The sequence below is a fragment of the Phragmites australis genome, chromosome 23, assembly GCF_958298935.1.
Source record: "Phragmites australis chromosome 23, lpPhrAust1.1, whole genome shotgun sequence".
Classification (NCBI taxonomy): domain Eukaryota; kingdom Viridiplantae; phylum Streptophyta; class Magnoliopsida; order Poales; family Poaceae; genus Phragmites; species Phragmites australis.
Genome location: NC_084943.1, coordinates 21,993,758 through 22,014,627, shown reverse-complemented (window position 1 = coordinate 22,014,627; position 20,870 = coordinate 21,993,758). Strand labels below are relative to the sequence as shown.

Sequence of the window (20,870 nt, the reverse complement as noted above, 5' to 3'; positions counted from 1 at the left end):
ATGTCCTTCGGATTAACGAATGTTCTGGCGTTTTTCATGTACTTGATGAACATAGTTTTTATGGAGGAACTTAATAAGTTTGTCGTGGTTTTTATCGACGACATTCTTATATAATCCAAGACTGAAGAAGAATATTATGAGCACTTTCGTGTTGTTCTTGGTCGACTCCGAGATCATCAACTCTATATCAAGTTCAGCAAGTGCGAGTTCTAGCTCAAAAGGTCGCTTTTCTGGGTCATGTCTTGTCAGAGAATGGTGTTGCAATTGACCCGAACAAGGTGCAGGACGTGCACGACTGGGTCCAGCCGAAAAATGTCACTGACATCCGGAGTTTTCTCGGACTCGCGGGCTACTACTGCCGGTTCATTGAGAATTTCTCTAAAATTGCCAAGCCAATGACCAAACTTTTGAAGCAAGGCAACGTGTTCAAGTGGTCGAGCAAATGTGAGTCTGCTTTCCAAACCTTGAAGAAGTTGCTCACGACCGCTACTGTTCTCGCCCAGCCTGACGTAGGCAAGGGTTTCGATGTCTATTGCGATGCTTTTTGCATGGGCCTCGGATGTGTCCTTATGCAAGAGGGTAGAGTTGTCGCTTATGCCTCCCGCCAGTTGAAGCACCATAAGAACTACCCAACACATGACTTAGAGCTTGCCGTAGTTGTGCACGCTCTGAAGATTTGGCGCTATTACCTACTTGTGCCGTATCTACACGGATCACAAAAGTCTCAAATATACCTTCACTCAGGCAGAATTGAATATGAGGCAGCGAAGGTGGCTCGAGTTGATCAAAGACTATGAGCTGAAAGTTCATTATCACCCCGGTAAGGCGAATGTGACCGCCGATGCTTTGAGCCGAAAGGCTCATTGTCATTGTCATTGTCTTAGAGTTGAGCCCGGGGATGGCACACTTTGTGATGATTTCCACCGGCTTGGGCTTGAAATGGTTTCGGGTGGTTTTCTCGCCAATCTAGAGATCAAATCCACTCTCCTGGGTGATATCAAGGCAGCTTAGAAGGGTGATAAGGGCATGGCCAGAATCTGGGAGAAAATGAAAATCAGCAAGGCCGTGTGCTTTTCTAAAGATGACCAGGGTATTCTGTGGTTCAGGAACCATCTAGTGGTTCCGAAGGTTGAGGCACTAAGGGAGAAGATACTGGATGAGGTTCATGACTCGTTGCTATCCATTCATCTATGGAGTATGAAAATGTATCAAGATCTCAAGCCACGGTTTTGGTGGACTCGCATGAAGCAAGAAATCGCTCGATATGTTGCTGAGTGTGATGTCTGCCAAAGGGTGAAGGTTGAGCATCTTAAGCCAGCCGGTACACTTCAACCTTTATATATTCCCTCCTGAAAGTGGGAGGAGAACGAAATGGATTTCATTACTGGATTGCCAAAGACCTCGCATGGCTATGACTCAATTTGGGTCATTGTGAATCGGTTGATGAAGTCCGCTCACTTCTTGCTAGTTAAGACCACATTTTCAGCCAAGCAATATGCGGAGCTATACCTCACTCGGATTGTTTGACTCCACGGGATTCTAAAGAAGATCATTTCTGATCGAGGCACTCAGTTCACTTCTCATTTCTGAAGGAGCCCTCATGAGGTTATGGAGACCGAACTCTTTCACAACGCCGCTTACCACCCTCAAACAGATGGTCAAACTGAACGGGTGAATCAGATTATAGAAGATATGTTGCGTGCTTGTGTTATCACTTATGGGAAGAGGTGGGACATTTGCTTGTAGCTCGCCGAGTTCTTATATAACAATAGCTTCCAAGCAAGCATTAAGATGTCGCTATTTGAAGCTCTTTATGGCCGGCGATGCCGAACACCGTTGAATTGGTCTGAATCCGGCGAACAGGCTTGTCTAGGTCCAAATTTGGTCAAGGAGGCCTAAGAGTATGTTCTGAACACTCGCAAGTGTCTTCTCATGGCTCAATATAGGCAAAAGAGCTATGTGGATCACCGCTGCCGTGACCTCGAGTTCGCCATTGGAGATTATGTGTATCTAAATGTCTCGCCTCTCAAGGGCATTCGACGTTTCCAAATCCGAGGAAAAGTAGCACCTCGCTACGTGGGACTGTTCCATATTCTTGCTTGGCGTGGAGAGGTGGCATATCAACTGGGCTTGCCTCCATCTCTCTCCGTTGTGCATAATATCTTTCATGTGTCACAATTGAAGAAATGTCTCCGAGTTCCAATCGAGGTCGTTGATGTTGCACGAAATAACCTACTCCAAAATGGATATTCTCAAGAGTTGCAACCGGACTTATCTTATTGCAAGCGGCCGATAAGAATTTTGGATGAAGCGGAACGCAAGACTCGACATCGCTCAACTAAATTTCTCAAGGTTCAGTGGAGCAACCACATTGAGGACGAAGTGACTTGGGAGCGGGAGGATAGAATCCGCTCCGAGTATCCCGAACTCTTTGAGAGTTTCTAAATGACGTTGCACATTAGAACGTCTCTCATGTATATGGTTCAGTGTCATGCTTGTTGGAAGTCGTTCCCAAAGAAATCCGAGTCAAAAACCCTTCGAACTAGAAGCAAGCCGATATTATCTTTGCTCTCTGTTGGCTCGCAGTCTGACCAGTACCTCTACCGGTCTGACCTTTGGTGGGCGGTCTGACCACCAAGTGACTTGCAGTGACTTGCGGTCTAACCGTCAGAGCCCAAAACTTTTTGTATAGATTTTGGTCTAACCATGGAACCCGCGGTCCAACCAGGCCGCAGTCTGACTGGGACCATCTTGGTCGGACCGCCAATTCACAAAGGGTCCCATGGCTATATGTTCGTCCCATCGGCAATGATCAACGTGATTCCTTTCCCATTTGTGGAAGGTTTCTTTATGCCTTGACGTTATCCCCTTCTCCCTAAGTCTACCGAATCTCGGGACAAGATTCTCCTTGGGGGGGGGGAGGTTTGTCACGTCTCAAAAATGCTAATTTCGTAATTAAGCATGCATAATTGTTATCGCATGGGCTTGCATGTGTTTGCTTATCAAAGACTAGTTAAATATGTTTCAAATATCTTTGAGATGGTTTAGAGTGCTTTGGAGAATCCCTAAATACTTTGGAGAAGGAAAAGAATAGAAGGAGGTTGATGAGTGGAGACTTAGAAAAATTTTAGCAAAAAAACCCCCTTGCGGTCTGACCGGGGTTTCCCGCGGTCTGATCGCTAGGTACGCTGCCACGTGGGCTGCCACGTGGATTTCTCGTGCTCCGACCAGAGCCAATCATAGTCTGATCGCCAGCACACAGAGGCTCGGGTTAAGTAGATTTCTTTTGCTCTCTCTCCCCAACGTGCACACTCTCTCACACCCACTCCCATTCTCTCCCTCTCCCACACCAAGCAACAGGAGCTACTGCTCCTTTCTTTCCCTAACTGAGCCAGAGAGAGGAGGAGCAAGGAGGGGAGCCAAGGAGTAGGTCCCCAGAGGAGGTGGTCTTCCTCGTCGAGCCCGAGCTCCTCAGCAACGTCTTCTTCCTCCTCAGGCCATCCACCACCTCCCCAACGGTGATTCCGAGCTCCAGCCATTCTCCAACCTCCACGACCGAACCACAGGCTTGCTAGGATATGGTGAGCACCCTAAACCCCCTCTCATTCCTTCCCTGTGGCTAGATTGACCAGATTTGAGCTCAACAAGCTCAACAATGGCCTCCACCACCATTAGAGGCAATAATCGAGTTTCTATCATTGTTGGTGTGTGCATGTTATCCTACAGGTAGAGGAGGTCAAGATGATGCTTTAGGTCCAAAATCCCCACCCAAAAGTCATTGGAATCATCGCCGGTGAGCTCACCAAGTTCTCCCAGCCATGCACAGTGGTCTGACCGCCCTTCTAGGAGTCGGACCGCCCCTCGGGCCGGTCTGACCGCCAAACCCCAAATCTCTCTTCACGCCGGCAGTCTGACCGCGTTTTCCCACGGTCTGACCACCTCTATTGGCAGTCTGACCGCGGTCAACTCAGACAGTACCAGTTCAGCGTAGTTCACTGTTTGCTGAAACTTGTAAAATTCATAATAAATTCTTCGTAGCTCTAAAATTATAAACCAATTTTGTTGGTTTCATAATAATCTCCAGCTGTTAAATAATTAATTAATGTTTTGGGATGAATTAATTAGGTTAAGGCTTCATTAATTCATTGTTAATTCTTTGCGAGTCCAAAATAGGTGAAACCAATTTTGCTAATCTTCTTATGACTTGTTATATCTAGTAAAAATGTTTTTATGCATTATATGGCATATTTTATGGCATTTCCTTATATGCGTTTTGTAGCATACATATTTGCACTTCATTCATACTCATCATTGCACGCGCTATCCCTTTTAGTGAACGAAGAACTAGAGCGTGATGCGGGTGTGAGCGAAGACGGCAGCGAGCTCCCACATTTTTGTGACAACTGTGCGGGGAGTGTTAGGCAAACCGAAGTACAGCAAGGCAAGCAACTAAGCATATTGCACCTTTGTTCAATTGAATGAAGTCTAAAATTGATGAATTATGCTTATGTATGTTTGCATGTGTCGAGTCGAGATCGGGTACAAATGGGTAGATCTTATGTTGAATGCATTACTTATACCTTGAATTGTTGTTCATTCTTTCCTTATGGCCTTGAGTATGTTGCTGATGTCTATATTACAAGTCAAATCGAAATGCTTAGCAATGCATAGGTTATTCGGTAGAAGTCGAGCGGTGAATTGTTTCATCGTTCGCGAGCATAGGTGATATTTACTTTTATAATGATCACCATGTTAGATATGAATTGATGATAGTTGAATGAGTGGTGAGTATGAGACGAGATGTGGGCGGTGCTAGGGGTGTTATCTGCTACGGAGGAAAGTCCTGGGGGCAGGCCGAAAGAGGACTGGGACACCGTAGACCGCTTGCGTTGTTTAAGCACCAATCGTCGGTGTAGTCGGCTTTAGCACTTACCTTACTCACCACATGCCGATCTAATGGTAAGGCGAGCCGAATACCTCTGTAGCTGTGATCATTTGGGAGTAAACATTGACAGTGTGAGCGAACGGGCTTGCAAGATGTGCTAGTTTTCTCTGGGAGTAGTTCTAGTACCTCCGCGCCGAGCGTTGCATGATCCAAATGGTTTGGACTTATTGGGAAAGTTTGACATGAGTACCCACTTGTATGGACCTATATGGTCATGCAAGCCGTATGGTCCTCAAGTCGTGTGGGTCCAGGAGTATCCCCCTGCAGGGTGTAAAAACATTTCAAAATATCACACTCTCGTTCATGAGCATGCTTATGTCCATCTGCATCGGTCGTAGAGTTTTCGCTTGTGGTTGATGTTTGGATATGTGGGAGATGGTTGAGTTGGTCTTTGTTACATATATGTTCAATGGTTCCAGTTATTTATGTTTAGTTGGTTATGGCTAGGTAGAATTATGTTGTTGTTTGTTAAGTTAGTTGCTCACATCTATATGTCTAGGTTGCTTACCGCTTATGTTTAACTTAACCATGTGTCTTTTTCTTGCTAATGGCTTAAAGCATAATCCTTGGAGTCGAGCTATGTATATGTGCTCTATATGGTTTAAGTATTGCGAGAACCTTCGTATTCATGCCTGCATTTTCAAGTGCTACCGGTGAGGAAGATCTGGTGTTTGGCTACTTCGTGCCTGCCGATTAGGGTGGCAGGCAAGAGTAGTTCATCCTACTCTCGGAGGTCGTGCTTTTTGGAGTGGAGCCTAAGGGCATATGGCTTTACTCTCTTTTGTTGTATATGTTTATGTTTCCCCTGCGTAGATGTTGTTATCTTTTGGTTGTAAATTGGTGTAAATGGTTACATGGCTAAAGACTTGTAATAGAAATGTTAATTACTCGCTCTTTATTAAGATATTGTGTGATGTGTTATATTGGAAAGGCATGTGTTCAGATCTTGGGCACAAAACACATGCTGAGACTACTGATATAATATTCTGCTTAATCATTGAATTTGCGATTATGAATAATGATCCTCCTTGTGATTAATTAGAAATCTATTTGGACGGTTATTCTCAACTCCTAGCGGTGGCATGCGTGCTATGGCCACATAAGCCCCAATGTACTCCAATGGCTGACACACTATGAGATGGTGCAAGGCCTGCCACAGTTGGAGCACGCCGAGCAGCTGTGTGACAAGTGCATCACCACCAAGCACCACTGAGCTCCGTTCCCGTCATAGGTCAAGTATCGGACGAAAGAGTGCCTCAACCTCTTCCATGGAGATCTTTGCGATCCCATCACGCTATATGTGGTTGATGCTCCTAGCTACGAAGAGCGACGTGGCGATGGTGATCAAGGCGATCCAAGCGGAGGTGGAGGTGGTGAGCGATCAGAAACTTTGCGTCATCCGCATTGACAATGGCGGCGAATTCACATCCATTAAATTCACACGCCACTACATGGATCACAGCGTCAAGCAACACTTCTCTGCGCCATACAACCCACAACAAAATGGCATGGTGGAGAGGTGCAATCAGTCGATTGTCGCGATAGCGCGCTCACTCCTAAAACAGAGGCATGCCAGTGGAGTTTTGGGGTGAGGCGGTGAGCATCGCCGTATTCTTGCTCAATCATGGACCGATAAAGAGTCTGGATGACATGATGTCGTTCGAGGCGTGGGATTGTCGGAAGCCAGCGGTGAACTTCTTATGCACCTTCGGTTATTTGGCGTATGTCAAGAGGCACAACCGCATATGTAGAAGCTTAATGACAGGAGTGTGTCTTCATTGGCTATGAGTGTGACGCGAAGGCGTACCGCCTCTACGATCCGAGCACCAAGCGTGTCCACGTGTCATGATATGTGATCTTCAACAAGGCCACCGGATAGGGCTGGGAGGTGGATACAGCTGGGAGTGTGGCTTTATCGAGCAACTTCATCGTGGAGTTCATGGTGAATCAAATCCATCTCCCAGTGGCTGACGAGCCCACTTCAGCCAGAGGAGAACACCAGTGGTGGAACCACCAGCACCAAGTTCAGCGACGGCATATGTGTTGCCCAGAATGATAGTGCCAGGCTCGACGCACACCACAGCGATAGCCCAGTACACTACCACATCATCAACAAGCTGCTCAGCAGCGGGGGAGCTCCGGCGGGATACCCTACCCCCATCTTGGATGACACTGAGCTGCACCTGGCGAGTGCAGGAGAGCCGAGATCCTTCGTCAAGGTAGAATGTGACGTGACATGGCGAGCATTGATGTTGGAAGAGATGAAGTTCATCAAGAAGAACAGGACATGGACACTGGTGGAGCTGCTGCATAGATATAGTCCAATCGGGCTCAAATGGGTGTTAAAGCTCAAGAAAGACGATGTCAGGGCTGTGATCAAGCATAAAGTCTGCCTCATCGCCAAGGTCTATGTGCACCAGCCGAGCGTGGACTTTGAGGAGGTATTCACACATGTTGCTTGTATGCTTGCTGCTACTGGTGGTACTAGCTGCCCAAGAGGAATGCTTGGATCTGAAATTGGCCTTTCTCAATAGCGAATTGGAGGAGGAAGTGTATGTTGCACAGTCGTTGAGTTCGTCATCGCAGGAGAAGAGCACAAGGTCATGCGGCTATGAAAGCTGCTCTACGGCCTGCAACAAGTACCACGCACAAGGAACACGAAGCTCAATAACACTTTGAGGGCTCTCGGCTTCAAGCAGAGCGTGTACGAACATGCGACGTACCGACGTGGCCTTGGCAACAGGTTGTTGCTCCTTGGGGTCTATGTAGGTGATCTGATCATCATGGGATTGGCAAAGGGGGAGATCGATCGATTCAAGGCGGAGATGAAGACTCAATTCAAGATGAGGGACCTCGGTTTGCTCTCCTACCTTGGGATCGAGATCCAGCAGAGCAGTGGCATCACGCTGTGCCAAGCGAAATACACTGTTCGAATCCTGGAGATGACGGGGATGAGAGACTACAATCACACTCACACCCAGATGGAGGAATGGCTCAAGCTCAGCCGCAAGAGCACGGCGATAGAAGTGGACACGACGGAATACAGGAGGCTTTTTTACAGCTTCCGCTACCTTGCCCACACACGACCGGATCTCTCCTTCAGCGTCAGGTTCATGAGTCTCTTCATGGAGTGGCCAACTCAGGAGTATATGGTGGCCGTCAAGAGGATCATGCAATATGTTTCTAGGATGATCAACTACGGTTTCCACTTTGTGAAAGAAGAGGAGGGACAACTAATTAGCTATAGGGACAATGACCTCATCGACGACATTGATACGCGGAAGACCACTTCTGGTGCTCTGTTCTTCTATGGTGACAGCCTGGTGAGTTGACATTCTCTCAAATAGAGGATGGTGTACCTGTCGTCCTGTGAAGCAGAGTATGTTGCCGCCACCACTGCAGCTACACAAGGTGTGTAGTTGACTCGATTGTGAAAGGGCAATGATGTTCCAATTTTACTGTTCATCAAAACTTCCGATTAGTGCATAACAACAGATTCGAATATCATGAAATTAACTTAATGCACATACAAATAAACATATAAGTATGTATATCAAGATAATGCACAAGAGTAAGGAAATACGAAGACAAATGATTTGTTACTGAAGTTCGAATATCCTCCAATATCATACGTCTCTATTGAGGAAGCTCGATCACACTTGAGTCGGGTCTTTTTCAACCATTTTTCTCACGAGGTTGCACGCATGCACTACTCATCTCCACTATGGCCAATTATTCCTCCACTCTGAAGATGGTGAGTTTCGTAACCACTTCCGGGCATCCTCACAATCTTCACTTGAGGAAATCACAAGTAATCCACCAACGAGCTTTCTAGGAGACGGTGGTCTACAAGAGTAACAAACTCCCGAATTCGTACATGATCAATGCCAAGTGTTCAAACACACACACAACGATTGTGACACGTGCGAGCAACCCAAGCTCCACACACTTCACTCTATCCTCACTAAGCCACAAAGGCTTGATTTTCATAAATTCTTGATAGACAAGGGAGGGGAGCACTCAAAGATAGAACATTAAGTTCTAATACCTCTTCTCAGCACCACAAAGCTAGCAAAAAAAGCCCCCAACATGTTAGAAGGACGAGGGATATAAATACCCACTTTGGAAAACTAGCCATGGGAAACATTATGCACCGATTGGAACTTCCGATCCTCATATCGGAACTTCTGACCCCATGTATCCCAATGGTCGAATCTTGACAAAACTCACTCTCAGATCTACTAAAAACCACACATCGGAACTTTCGATCCCCAGATCAGAACTTCCGATTAAAAACCATTTGAACCCGAGTGCACCAGATTTCTAAAAAATCAAACTTTTCGACTGACATCGGAACTTCTAATACCTGGGTCGGAACTTCCGATGAAAAAACTATCTGAACCTGAGAACACCAAGTTTCTAGAAATTGGACTTTCCGATAGATCAAAACTTCCAATTCTGGGATCATAACTTCCGATCAGCATAGCCGACACTCAGAAAAAAACGATAATAACTTTTGACTCTGATATCCGATTTTGGTGATTTCAGACTCTATGGAAATATTATTCAGAGGGCTACACATTTCAACTAAATTCATGATCTCAACCATATTCAAAACAAGTAACACTTCGGAAGCTGATCTGGACACTTCCACCTATTGTATAAAGTTTAATCACCAAAGATTAAACTAGATATCACATGAAACATGCCAACCACCACTAAGGCTTGGCCACAACCACTTTTTCCACTAAGACCAACAAGAACAAAGGGTTAGTTCTAAAACACCTTTTAGATACTCCAGACTTGTAAAGCACACTCTCAACACAAACACATCTCATACTAAGCACATAGTTTGAGCACTCGACACAACAATCAAGCAATGCTTTCGATAGCCCCTCTTAATAGTATGGCTATCGATCCTACAACGTAGTCTCTCACCAAACTCCTTGAGATTGGCAAAACTAGAAAACATATTCTAGTTATACCTTTGCCTTGAGCAATCCCATCAGACTTGACGAACACATCATCCAATCCCCGACGCTTCTCATAGTTCTATAAGGCTCATCATCAACTCTTCTTCTCTTGATGATGATCATCATCCTCGCTTCCATCTTGATCTTCACTCGATCTTCGGAAGCTTAATGAAGCTCTCTTGATAGCTTCCCACACATAAAGCATAGGAGACTTCACTCTTCGTGTCATCTTCATTTGGTTCACCACCAAGGTATGAACCGTAAGCATCAAGCATATAAGTTGTCCACTAAGTTTGTCTTGATCTTACTCTTCCAACTTGGCATATTGAGTATGTCAATTCAGCTCATACCTTCTTATAAAACCTAACCCTAACTCACTCTCAAGCACAAAACACATGAGTTAGTTCATAAAACATAACTAACATCTTAAGTCACTTGATCTTCACAAATAACTTAGCATTCATTCTTATTGTCAATCTTCATATGGAATCTAACTCCACTATCTCTCAAGCACATAACATATGAGTTACTTCATAAAATCTAATTGATAATCTCATACATTTAGTCACTTAATCTCATACCAGTCACTTAGCCTTTACGCTTATCGTCAATTTTATGGAGACCATCCTCAACCTTCGAGATCTCTTTCACTCTAGCTTCTCATTCATTACATGAGCATCACCTAGAGCTCATTGATCTCGATGCATCTCTCTTGATCTTCATGGCATTCCTCAATAAATCCATGTGCAATCCTCCATGCATCACTTATGAAATAACCTACTAATAATTATCAACACAATTATTAGTCCATATGTATTGTTATTAATTATCAAACTACACTTAGGGACTTGATAAACCTTCAGATTACTCGACGACTTCAAGGGGAAGCCTACCAACATTGTCAAGCTCAAGGATGATAATAGCTCAGCTCTAGCACTGAGTAAAAACCATGTGTTCCATGAGTGAAGCAAGCACATCGATATGCGCTACCACTTCATCAGGGAGTGCTTGAACGACATGAGTGTCAGTAAAGACTTCATTAGCACCAAGGACCAGCTCCCAGACATCTTAACAAAGACATTACAATGAGTTCGATTTTAGGATCTTAGAGCTAGGACTAGAATGGTCCAAATTAAACTTAAGCAAACACAAAAGACTTAGGGAGAGTAATATTAGTGCAATACTGGTGTGCCGATTAGAGGTCAGTTAGTTTAATCTTTTTTCTATGTCGGTTTGCAACAGTAAGTCGGTTTTGTGCCTGTATAATGGGATGAACCCCCCTAGTTGTAGTATGCCTTGGATGTTCTAAATCTAACAGAAGTTGTTAGCAGCTAGAAAACTCATGTGCCTAATTTGTGCTTATGTGTGTTCTTCCAACCGACCTCTCGTGGGATCGAATCCAACAGCAACATCTCAAGAGAGACGGGGTAGGAGGGGACGTAGCGGGGGAGAGTACCGGATGTGTAGTGGGAGGGGAGACAGAGCGGAAGTCCATTCACCACGATGAGGAGGGCCCTCGTTGTGGAGTCGCCATCGCCGGAGCAGAGCCAGGGGAGAAAGCGCAGAAGAGGGACTACTTTGTGAATATTTGGATCGCGATATAGGAGCTTTGTGCAAATATTTGCATAGCGATTAATAGTCGTGATCCAAATTAGGGTGTTCCCTGCAAAAATTTGGATCACGATTAATAATCGTGATCTATTTTAGGGAGTTTATGCAAATTTTTGGATCATGGGTAGGGCTATCAACAAGCCGAGCTTGAGCGAGCTCGTCACCTCAAGCTTGAGTTTGATAGAAACTTGAGCTAATCTCGATCCGAGCCAAAGATCTAGCTGAACCTACAACTAGGCTTGAACTTAGCTTGTTAGGGTCTCGAGCCTACAGCGAGTCGAGTTCGAGTAGCTCACGAGCCTCGAGCTTTTCTGATGGTCCTATCTATGAGCCACATGTGTATGTAGTCACGTGGCCTTGAGGTTACGCGATTGAACTTTAGGTTAGATGGTGAGGTTAAAACAATGAAATTGGCTAAAGTGAATAGACATCGGCTTTGCCTTGATAGAAAGTGGTTAGAGTTAGCTGAGCTTTTGATGAGCTATTCGAGCTCGATCTCGATCAGCTCACGAGCTTGTTGCTAGGTTTGAAGTTGGCTTGTTATGGTCTTGAGCCGAGCTTGAATCGAGCCTATAACAAGTTGAGTTCGAGTAGCTCACGAGTCAAATTTTTTTATAGCCCAAATTGTGGAGGAGGGGTCGGGGTGTTGTGAAACTCTTTCTACCGTTAATTCAGTGAAGTGCGGCCTAGATTGAGGTGGGGATCAACCACTACCTCACCCTGGCGACTCGTCGACTCCGGTCACCCAGCCCCGTGGAGTGGTGAAGCCCACCTGACTCAGTTCTCAGACCGTCTCCACGACACGGCCTCGATTCTCATACCCAAAGGAGAGTGAGGTCAGAGACGAGAGGAATGGGAGCGCGCGGACGTCGCGGCGGTTGCCATGAAACTATAGGCGCTGTGCAGCGCGGCGTCCATGCCAACGTAGCGGACCCCTCTCACTAGTTCTGGTGGCATCGCTTCGATGCAGCGGCGCACAAAGGAGAGCAGCTATGGCCTTTCTGGGGTGTCCGTTGCCATGGTAGCGCTCAATGTATACATGGCCTTGCATTGCAGAAGAGGGCCCACAAGTCCTGCTCAAGAACTCGACATGGCAGATTGTTAGAGGGCGAGGTTGGATGAGATAGGGTCTTTTCTATTTTTCAGGATGTGATGAGATAATTTTCTGTTTGGTTGGATAGATAGGATGAATCAATTTTCTGTTTTGTTGGTGGGATAAGAGTGGATAGGATGAGCCAGTTTTTTGTTTGGTTGGATGAATTGGATGGTATAAGTGAGTTATGATGATCTTTTGTGAACATAATTTTGATGAATTTGTGTATGTTTGAATTTGTTTGAATTGAAATTGAATTAAAAAGAGAATATCATGTGAAATAATAAAAATATATATAAATAGAGTATTAAAAAAACTCACTTTTTCACCAAATACTTAGTGTTTAAAATATTTTTATAAATTAGTACATCACATAAGAATAATATTAATGAATTTTCCTATATTTTTAGAAATTTATTTTTCAGGCATTAAAAATTGAGAGAAGTTATAAAAGTAGGTTTCTTTGAAGAATTGTAATTAAATACTGGCTCTGGATTTTTGAATTAAACCAATTAAAATAGATTGCTAGTGAGCTCTAGTTTGCTTATAAAAATATTTAGAATTTTTAAACCACTTAATCATAGATAAAATCAAGAATTAAATAAAAAGTTTAAACAAACACGTACACGGTACACACAACAACAGCTAGCTAGCTTCTCACAGCACCACTACGCAAGATGGATGGTAGCTTCGATGCCGCCGTGGAGCGCTCCAGGCTCGCGACGTCAGCCACCGCCATCCTTCGCCCATCCCGAGTCGAAGAGGTAGCCATCTCCGTCGTCGATCTCCTCCGCCCGGCCTCTGTTTAAGCCGCCGAGGCCTCTATCTTCCTCTTCACCAAAGCAATCGAGCCGTGCCGTCCACCTCTCTTTTCCAATTCCGGCGAGAACCGCCGCTGGCCCTATTTTTGATCTGCCGCCACCGGACTTCTCCGACAGAATCCTTATGCCAATCCTAGCAACAATTCTTTTGCCAATCCTAGCACCATTTGATCAGCAAGCTAAGCTACAGATAAGGCTTCTTAACGGTGGCACAGCCTGCACTGCTGTCCATCACAATGAGGACCCCATGCCAACCGGGCGGACCTAGGAGAGGCCTAACGAGGACATAACGCTGCTTAAATTCTTATTTTTAGTGGACTTAGGTTTTCTTTTTTAATTGCAAAGACTTCGTTATTGAAATGTCCCGCTTAATTTTTGGGCTAAGTCCGTCTCTGCCAAAGTTAGCATATTTCGTACAGAACAGGGCTTCATAGCCGTCGAGAAAACCAAAAGGCCTGAAATCAGGTAACATAACAAATGGTTGAACTTGCGATCTTACCGGTGCGCGAAAACAAACTCCAATCTCTCAAGTAGATGCGCAGAAAATGAGTGAAATTGCAAACTTGAACTTGTAAACACTCGTCACTCTCAATGTCGAAGTTTCCAAACGTCTCCAGCCGGAATTCCGATCTTGTCAGGCGCCATGGATCCGAAGTGATGGATCAAATGCATGCACAGCATGAGTAGGCACTGATGGCTGGTAGCACGGTCTCAGCGCAAAAGATCGCAACCGTCCTCGTCCAGATCGAGAAGAAACACGAGAAGTTACCATGTGCACGAAACGACACCTAAACATGTCGCGCAAGCTCTAACCGGAGACGGAGAACTCCTCCCAGCTCCCGACTCACCGGTGTTACCTCACACTGTGTTCAATTTTTTTGCTAAATCGGACATCTCGAATTTGAGTCAGATTGTAACACCCGTATTGGATTTCAAATAATATTTCATGTATTATTATTTTTGCTAAATTGGATACTCAAATCTGAATCAGATTTCTACACTGTAACTGTGTCCAGGTAACACGACAACCACCCTGCTCTCCAAGTCAGGGATTTCAATTTTGTTTTACAATTTTTTTCACTAGCAAAAACACTGAAATTCACAAAATTTTGGTCATTTTTCATCATCTGCTCCGTAGGTCTCACATGTCAGTAAAAAAAAAAAATCAAAATTAGATATTTCGTTCTCCTCCAAAATTTCAGCGAAATTTTAATCCCTCCTTTCAAGTAATATGTCAAACAGGCTTCCCTGTTTCACCCAGTATGCGCGTCTGTATCCCTTCATCTTGAAAGCAAACTCCTTGATGTCCCTGAAGCAGACAGAAGCTGCAATGCCAGCCAGGATTAGGTTGCTCTGAGGGGAGTGGCGGTGCAATGTGTGCTCGGTGAACAGATGAGCCGTCGCGCTCCACTCCAGCTGCTGTAATCCACAGGAAACTAAGGAGTACATATAGTTCTTCAGCTCAAGACGCTTGGCCGGTGGCATTCCGTCACACCACTTGAGCAACTGCACGGTTTCGCGACTGGGGATCTCTTCGGCATCAGCCATGATCAAGACATCCCCCACAGCAATGCCTGATCTTCGTATCAGCATATTAAGTGCACAACCCGAGTGCATGGGCACCGGAAAAAATAATTCAGTTATTAGCAATTCAGTGTTAATTTTTGTGCATCACTTAATCTCAAATATGTGCACCGTCTAGATATAGATATGTTAAAATGTGTATTTAGGTCTTTGGAGCTATAGCTTCGCCCCTGGATAAAAAGCATGTCGTAGACAATCTTAAACCCAACAGATGCAAAACGGTTGAAGTTTTCAAAAGGTATAGAGTGACTTTGGCATGCCGGTGAAGGTGGCATTGCCCTAAAGGATGACAAGCATGCTAACACATGGAAGGAGCCCACGGTAGCGGATTTTTTTAAAAAAAACTCGATCTAAGGAGAGAGATATCTCAATAGCATTACATTAAGGTCGAGAAAAGATCTTAAAAACTAACTATAACTCGTACATTATCACTGAGCAATCGCGTCATGATCATAGTGAACACACAGCGAGAGGCTTTTTTTAATTTGCGAGAACCAGACTTAGAGCTCTGGTTGACAGCCTCACACCTGTAGACTTTACCACCGTGCTATTAGTATATTCTCACGGTAGCGGATTTCACGAGGTCGCTGAAGACGGAGCCACATGTGATAATAGCGTACAACACAAGAGAGACTATCTCACAAATAATTAGAGGGTTTGTGTAAAAAATTTGAACACAATTAATAAACACGATTTAAATTAGGGTTTTTAAAAATAGTTGGATCACGGTTAATAGTCGCGATCCAAATTTGAGTTATATGCAAATAGTTGGATGACGATTAATAGTTATATCCAAATTAATGGGCTATGTGCAAATATTTAGATCGCATTAATAGTTATGATCCAAATTAGGGGTTATATATAAATAGCTGGATTGATTGATAAACGTATCGCGATGCGATCCGTTTCAGGGGATTCCTGCAAAAAAAGCCGAACCAGCCGCGCGCAGCCGAGACCTCACAGTGGCGGCCATGGCGGCTCGCCGGCTCCGTTCACTCGCCCTCGAGGAGCCCGCCGGCCTCGCTGCTCGGACTATTGCCTCCACTGCACGCCCCTCCACCGTCTTCAGGCACGAGCACTCGCTTCGCCATCCCGGAACCCCCCGCACCCAAACGATGAGGAGGTCGGAGACGAGAGGGATGGGAGTGGACTCCGCGGCGGCGGCGGCGGCCGTGGAGCGCTAGGAGCCGTGCAGCGCGATCGCAAAGAGCAGTGGCAGCCAGGTTTAGAAGAAGAAGATTGTTAATTTGTTGACTGCAGCAATTCTTTCACTGACCCTAGCAGGCTAGCAGCATTTGATCACTAAGCTAGCTGCAGAAAGATTAGATTTTTCAGAAAAGGAATGAACAGTCATGGAAACAGCAGGAGGGAAGACGGCTGAGATCCAGATACAACACGAGTTCACGACCATCTATCTCTCTTCTTATAGCCATGGCCGATGAGATCTCAGAAAGATGGAGACCAGAAGATTTCGACAAAGATGTTCTGCACATTGCAAGAGACAGTCTGAAACTTGATTAAAGATAGGGGCATAGGGCTGTGCTGCCATTCATGTGCGACTAGTTCGATTTAAATTTCAACCAGAACATAGACATGCCATTTAGAAAAAAAGATTATAGACATACCAGACATTACCAATTAAAGATATTGCACTATGCAGTTGAATCAGATTATCGTGAATCCTGTCGATCGAGGGCATTTCCTCCAGGTTTTGCATCGATTGTTCCATGCCACAAATGAAATTTACGATGACCATAGCCAACAAACAAACTCCCAACTGCTTCGAAAAATAATCAGTATGAACCCAAAAGGCGGTGGTTTCTATCGCCTTTTACCTGTATATTGCTTGCTGTAAACTCGGGGGTTGAACAGCCCATCACTACAATACATGGTCGAAATTCCCATAGTTTCTCATACACACACCAAAAAAGTTTCTACCACTCTATCTAAAACTAATACTATTTCAAGTCAAATGAGGAAAAACCATTTTTCGCATAAACAACAGTATTGCAGCTAAAAGAAATACTGTTTGACTAACGAAGCTACATCTCTGATCTACTCTGATCTCAAGCATCCGCCAGGAAGTAAGAACTTGAACTTGTCTGCGTTCTTGATCAAATAGGAAGGCAGGTGCACAGCAGATGCAGACTTCGGTATCGGCCCCATTTTCTTGAAGAGGTCCCTGAATGTGTACTCTTCAGGTAGCATGTCAAAGAGGTCCTCACCATTGCATATGATCTTCTGGATTCTGTCTGGATTTAGGAAGCTTTGCTGTTTCACCCGGTCTGCGTGGCTGTATGCCTTCATCTTGAAAGCAAACTCCTTGATGCCCCTGAAGCAGAAGCTGCAATGCCAGCCAGCATCAGCCAGGATTAGATTGCTCTGACGGGAGTGGCGATACAGTGTGCGCTCGGTGAACAGATGCGCTGTCGCCCTCCAGCTGTTGTAATCCACAGGAAATTCAAAGGAGTATATATAGTTCTTCAGCTCAAGATGCATGACTGGTGGTATTCCGTCACACCACTTGAGCAGCTGAACGGTTTCGGGGCTAGGGATCTCATCGGCATCAGCCATGATCAAGACATCCCCCACAGCAATGCCTGATCTTCGTATCAGCATATTAAGCGCACGACGGTGATACGCCTCTACGTGGAAGGGCTGCCTGTTAGAATCAGGACCCAGATCTCCAATAGAAAGCCTGTCGTAGACAATCTTGAATCCAGCAAATGCAAAATGGTTGAAGTTTTCAAAGAAAGAGAGTGACTTTGGCATGCCGGTGAAGGTGGCATTGGCCTCAAGGATGACAAACCTGTCAACATATGGAAGGAGCTCATGGTAGCGGATTTTCAGAATATCAAGTTCATTACTGAAGAGGATGGCATCAAAGACACGACGAGGGGTAGGAAGGATGCCCCAACCATGGAGCTGGCACAGCCGTGGCATGGAGATGTTGGGGGCATAGTAGTGCGGTATGCGGGTGAATGGTGTTGGTGGTTTGTCCCACAGAGGCCGCAGAAGGTAGGAGATACTTTGGAAATACTGGGTGACAGCAATAACGGACACGGAAAGAACCAGAACAAAAGGTATCAGGAACTTGTACGGCAGAAATTTTCGTCTAGTTACAGGTGGATGAGACAAGTCTCTGGCCATGAGAAGGTCTTATGTCTACGACAGAAGAAGAAATGGGTGAGTCTAATACTCTCTCTTGCTAGGGAACGTGGTGAATGTCCAAAGCCGAATGTAACCTGCATTATGTAAGAGAAGGCAGAAAATAAGCAAAAAGAAAAAGCTAGTGAAGCATGCAACGCCTATTAGACAAAACTAAAATATTAGTGCTGCTGCTGATAAAGGAAAATAGAATGATGATAGATTTACAGGCTTACAGCAATGCATGTTCTCTTCTAAATTTGTAACACAATTGGCGTATTTTTAAACATCTAAACCGACCACGAGAACACAGAGCTGTGGATTGATGTACACTAAAACAAACGAGCTACTATAGTGGATAATTCCTATAAGAAATTGTCTAAAAAGAACAGCGCAGACGACAGCCAGCAGCACACCGTTCTTATCGGAGAACCTGAAATCCCCAGCATGAAACATGTAACTGTTTCTAGTGCTTTCCAACAGCACATTACCTCTATGACGGAAGTAAAAATTCAGGCTAACGAACGAGTTGGGAAGCACAGTACATTGGTGAAAGATTAGAGAAAACGACCCTACACAACATGATCACCCCAAAGCCAATGCGGTCACTACCAAAAACCGTATTTCGGCTTCAGCAGCGCCGGGCAACGTCTTGCCCAGATCAAATAGACATCGCACCTCAGGTTGCACAGGCATTTCTCCCCACTAGTCCAAGTGCTGCTCGTTCTTTTCTTGAGGGAAACGACGGGCTAAACATTAGATTACCAGGACATGTCTGACCAAATCGCAACAGAAAAAGGCCACCCCGCACGCCGCCACCTCCACGGATTGGCATCAAATCTAATAAAACTAATCTTGTGCATCAACGCCGCCGCCGCTAAAGATCCCAAGTTTGCTGAAAGCACTGGAGAAACGGAACAAGGGAGACGGAGTCACCTCAGGGAAGAGGACGAAGAGGACGACGAAGAAGAGACGCAAGAAGACGACGAGGAACACGGAAAGCTCAATCTGTGGCGCGCTCCGCCTCCTCCTCTACACCGCCCGCCCTCCTCCTCCTGCTTCCGCATCCCCCTTGTCTCATTTAATCCCCGTTCTCCGACGGGAAATTTCTGTATTAGTGGATGAGGACGAGGTCAATTTTCTCCGTAGAAGTTTAATGAGAAAAGTCTTTCTCGTCGGGTATGACGGGTCAGAGACGGTTACTTATCCCATTCCCGTTTCCCCGCGAGACCGATTCCTTAAAAATTTTAAATTTCTCGTGACCTATATATATGTAAGAAACAACTTAATTAAAACATAACTCACCAAAACCTGTTAGCCAGTGAACTCTTCACCGTATTAGCGTAGCGGGAACGAAAAACCCGTCGGATATACATTTCCCGTGTGGAAACAAGGATGGAAGAATTTTCTCCCCGTAGACGGAGATGAGGTCGGAAACAGGAACGAAGAAAATTTGCCTCAATCGGAGCGAGATGTTTACCCATTCTTCACGGGAAATTTCTCCATTCACATGTCTGCTCCGTGTGGAATGATTTCACTGTTGGAATCTAGCCTAGGACTGGTGAAAAAATCGTCAAGATTTTCGCTTTTGCTGGCTCCGGAGAGAAATCATCTGGGGGATATGCGATGAGCGCTTTGCCACACCACTTCTCGGAAGGTTCACAAAATTATCTGGACCTCAAAACCGTTATCTAGCGGTAATAAAAATTCATGGTTATCATGAAAACTATTTAAAATTTGATAGGAATTCGTTTAAAATCTACTTAATCAAATTTAAAATTTGAAAAAAAAATCGATCGAATCGACTGTCGGTAACCGGTGTAATGACCGGTTACCGAGCGCATTCGACGATTTATTGACCGGTTTTTCCGTATTATCGGTAAATGTTCGGTTTTAGCGATTTATCGAACAGTTTTCTCGAATTTAAATGAAGTTAAAAAACCAAAAGATAGCTCAATCTTATAAAACCAATAACTAATTCATCTTCAAACCAAGTGAAACAAATTTTGTTAGTTTTTCATGTAACATGATATATATGATAAAAGTATTTATACTCATAAAAAAGCTAAATATTTTCTATGAGAAAATGTATTTGCTAAACCAAGTTAAATACATAGTTTACTCTTTGCTAATCCAAAAATCATGAAACCAATTTTGTTAGTCTTCTTACATGATCCTATATCTTTTAAAAATACATGAACTCATAAAATAGTTATTATAACATGCAGGATTGTGTAAATGTGTTACAACTAAATTAATTCATAACTAACTCATTACATCTTCAAAATTAGTGAAACCATTTTTATTAGTTTACTTATATGTAGAAAAAATAATGATAAATATAAAAAAGTTAATTACAATATTGTTTCTTAACATATTCACTTTATGCTTGTGAACTTTATAAATATTACGGAGAAATTAATAAAGCTCTAAATAAAGTGAAACTAATTTTAAAGATCCTCTTAAGATGCGCCTTACATAAAAATATGTGTTTACATATTAAGCTTTTTCTTAACATAAGTTGATAAATGAGTTGCACACTTCAACTTTTTTCTTTTTTTCAAACTTCCTCTCTATAGAATATAATTCAAACGACATTATTTTTGAATTTGTTTTCACATAAGATCTTAGAATTGTTTCTAGTTTTTTTAAAAATTATTTTTTATTTTTTAATTTTTGAATTCAAATTCGAAAAC

At 44.1% G+C, this 20,870-nt stretch overlaps 2 protein-coding genes across 2 annotated transcripts; one reads left to right on the top strand and one right to left on the bottom strand.

Moving 5' to 3' along the window:
- The first annotated feature begins 7,770 nt into the window (after window positions 1–7,770).
- Window positions 7,771–8,277, top strand: LOC133906072 (uncharacterized mitochondrial protein AtMg00810-like). Its single transcript, XM_062347852.1, has one exon. It carries the CDS (start codon window positions 7,771–7,773, stop codon window positions 8,275–8,277), a length of 507 nt encoding a protein of 168 aa, XP_062203836.1.
- Window positions 8,278–16,826: 8,549 nt separating this feature from the next.
- LOC133906632 (uncharacterized) lies at window positions 16,827–19,334 on the bottom strand. Its single transcript, XM_062348586.1, has 2 exons — window positions 19,111–19,334; window positions 16,827–18,272 (listed from the first exon to the last, which is right to left on the bottom strand). Exon 2 carries the CDS (start codon window positions 18,175–18,177, stop codon window positions 17,083–17,085), a length of 1,095 nt encoding a protein of 364 aa, XP_062204570.1. The 5' UTR covers window positions 18,178–18,272; window positions 19,111–19,334; the 3' UTR covers window positions 16,827–17,082.
- Window positions 19,335–20,870: the final 1,536 nt, after the last annotated feature.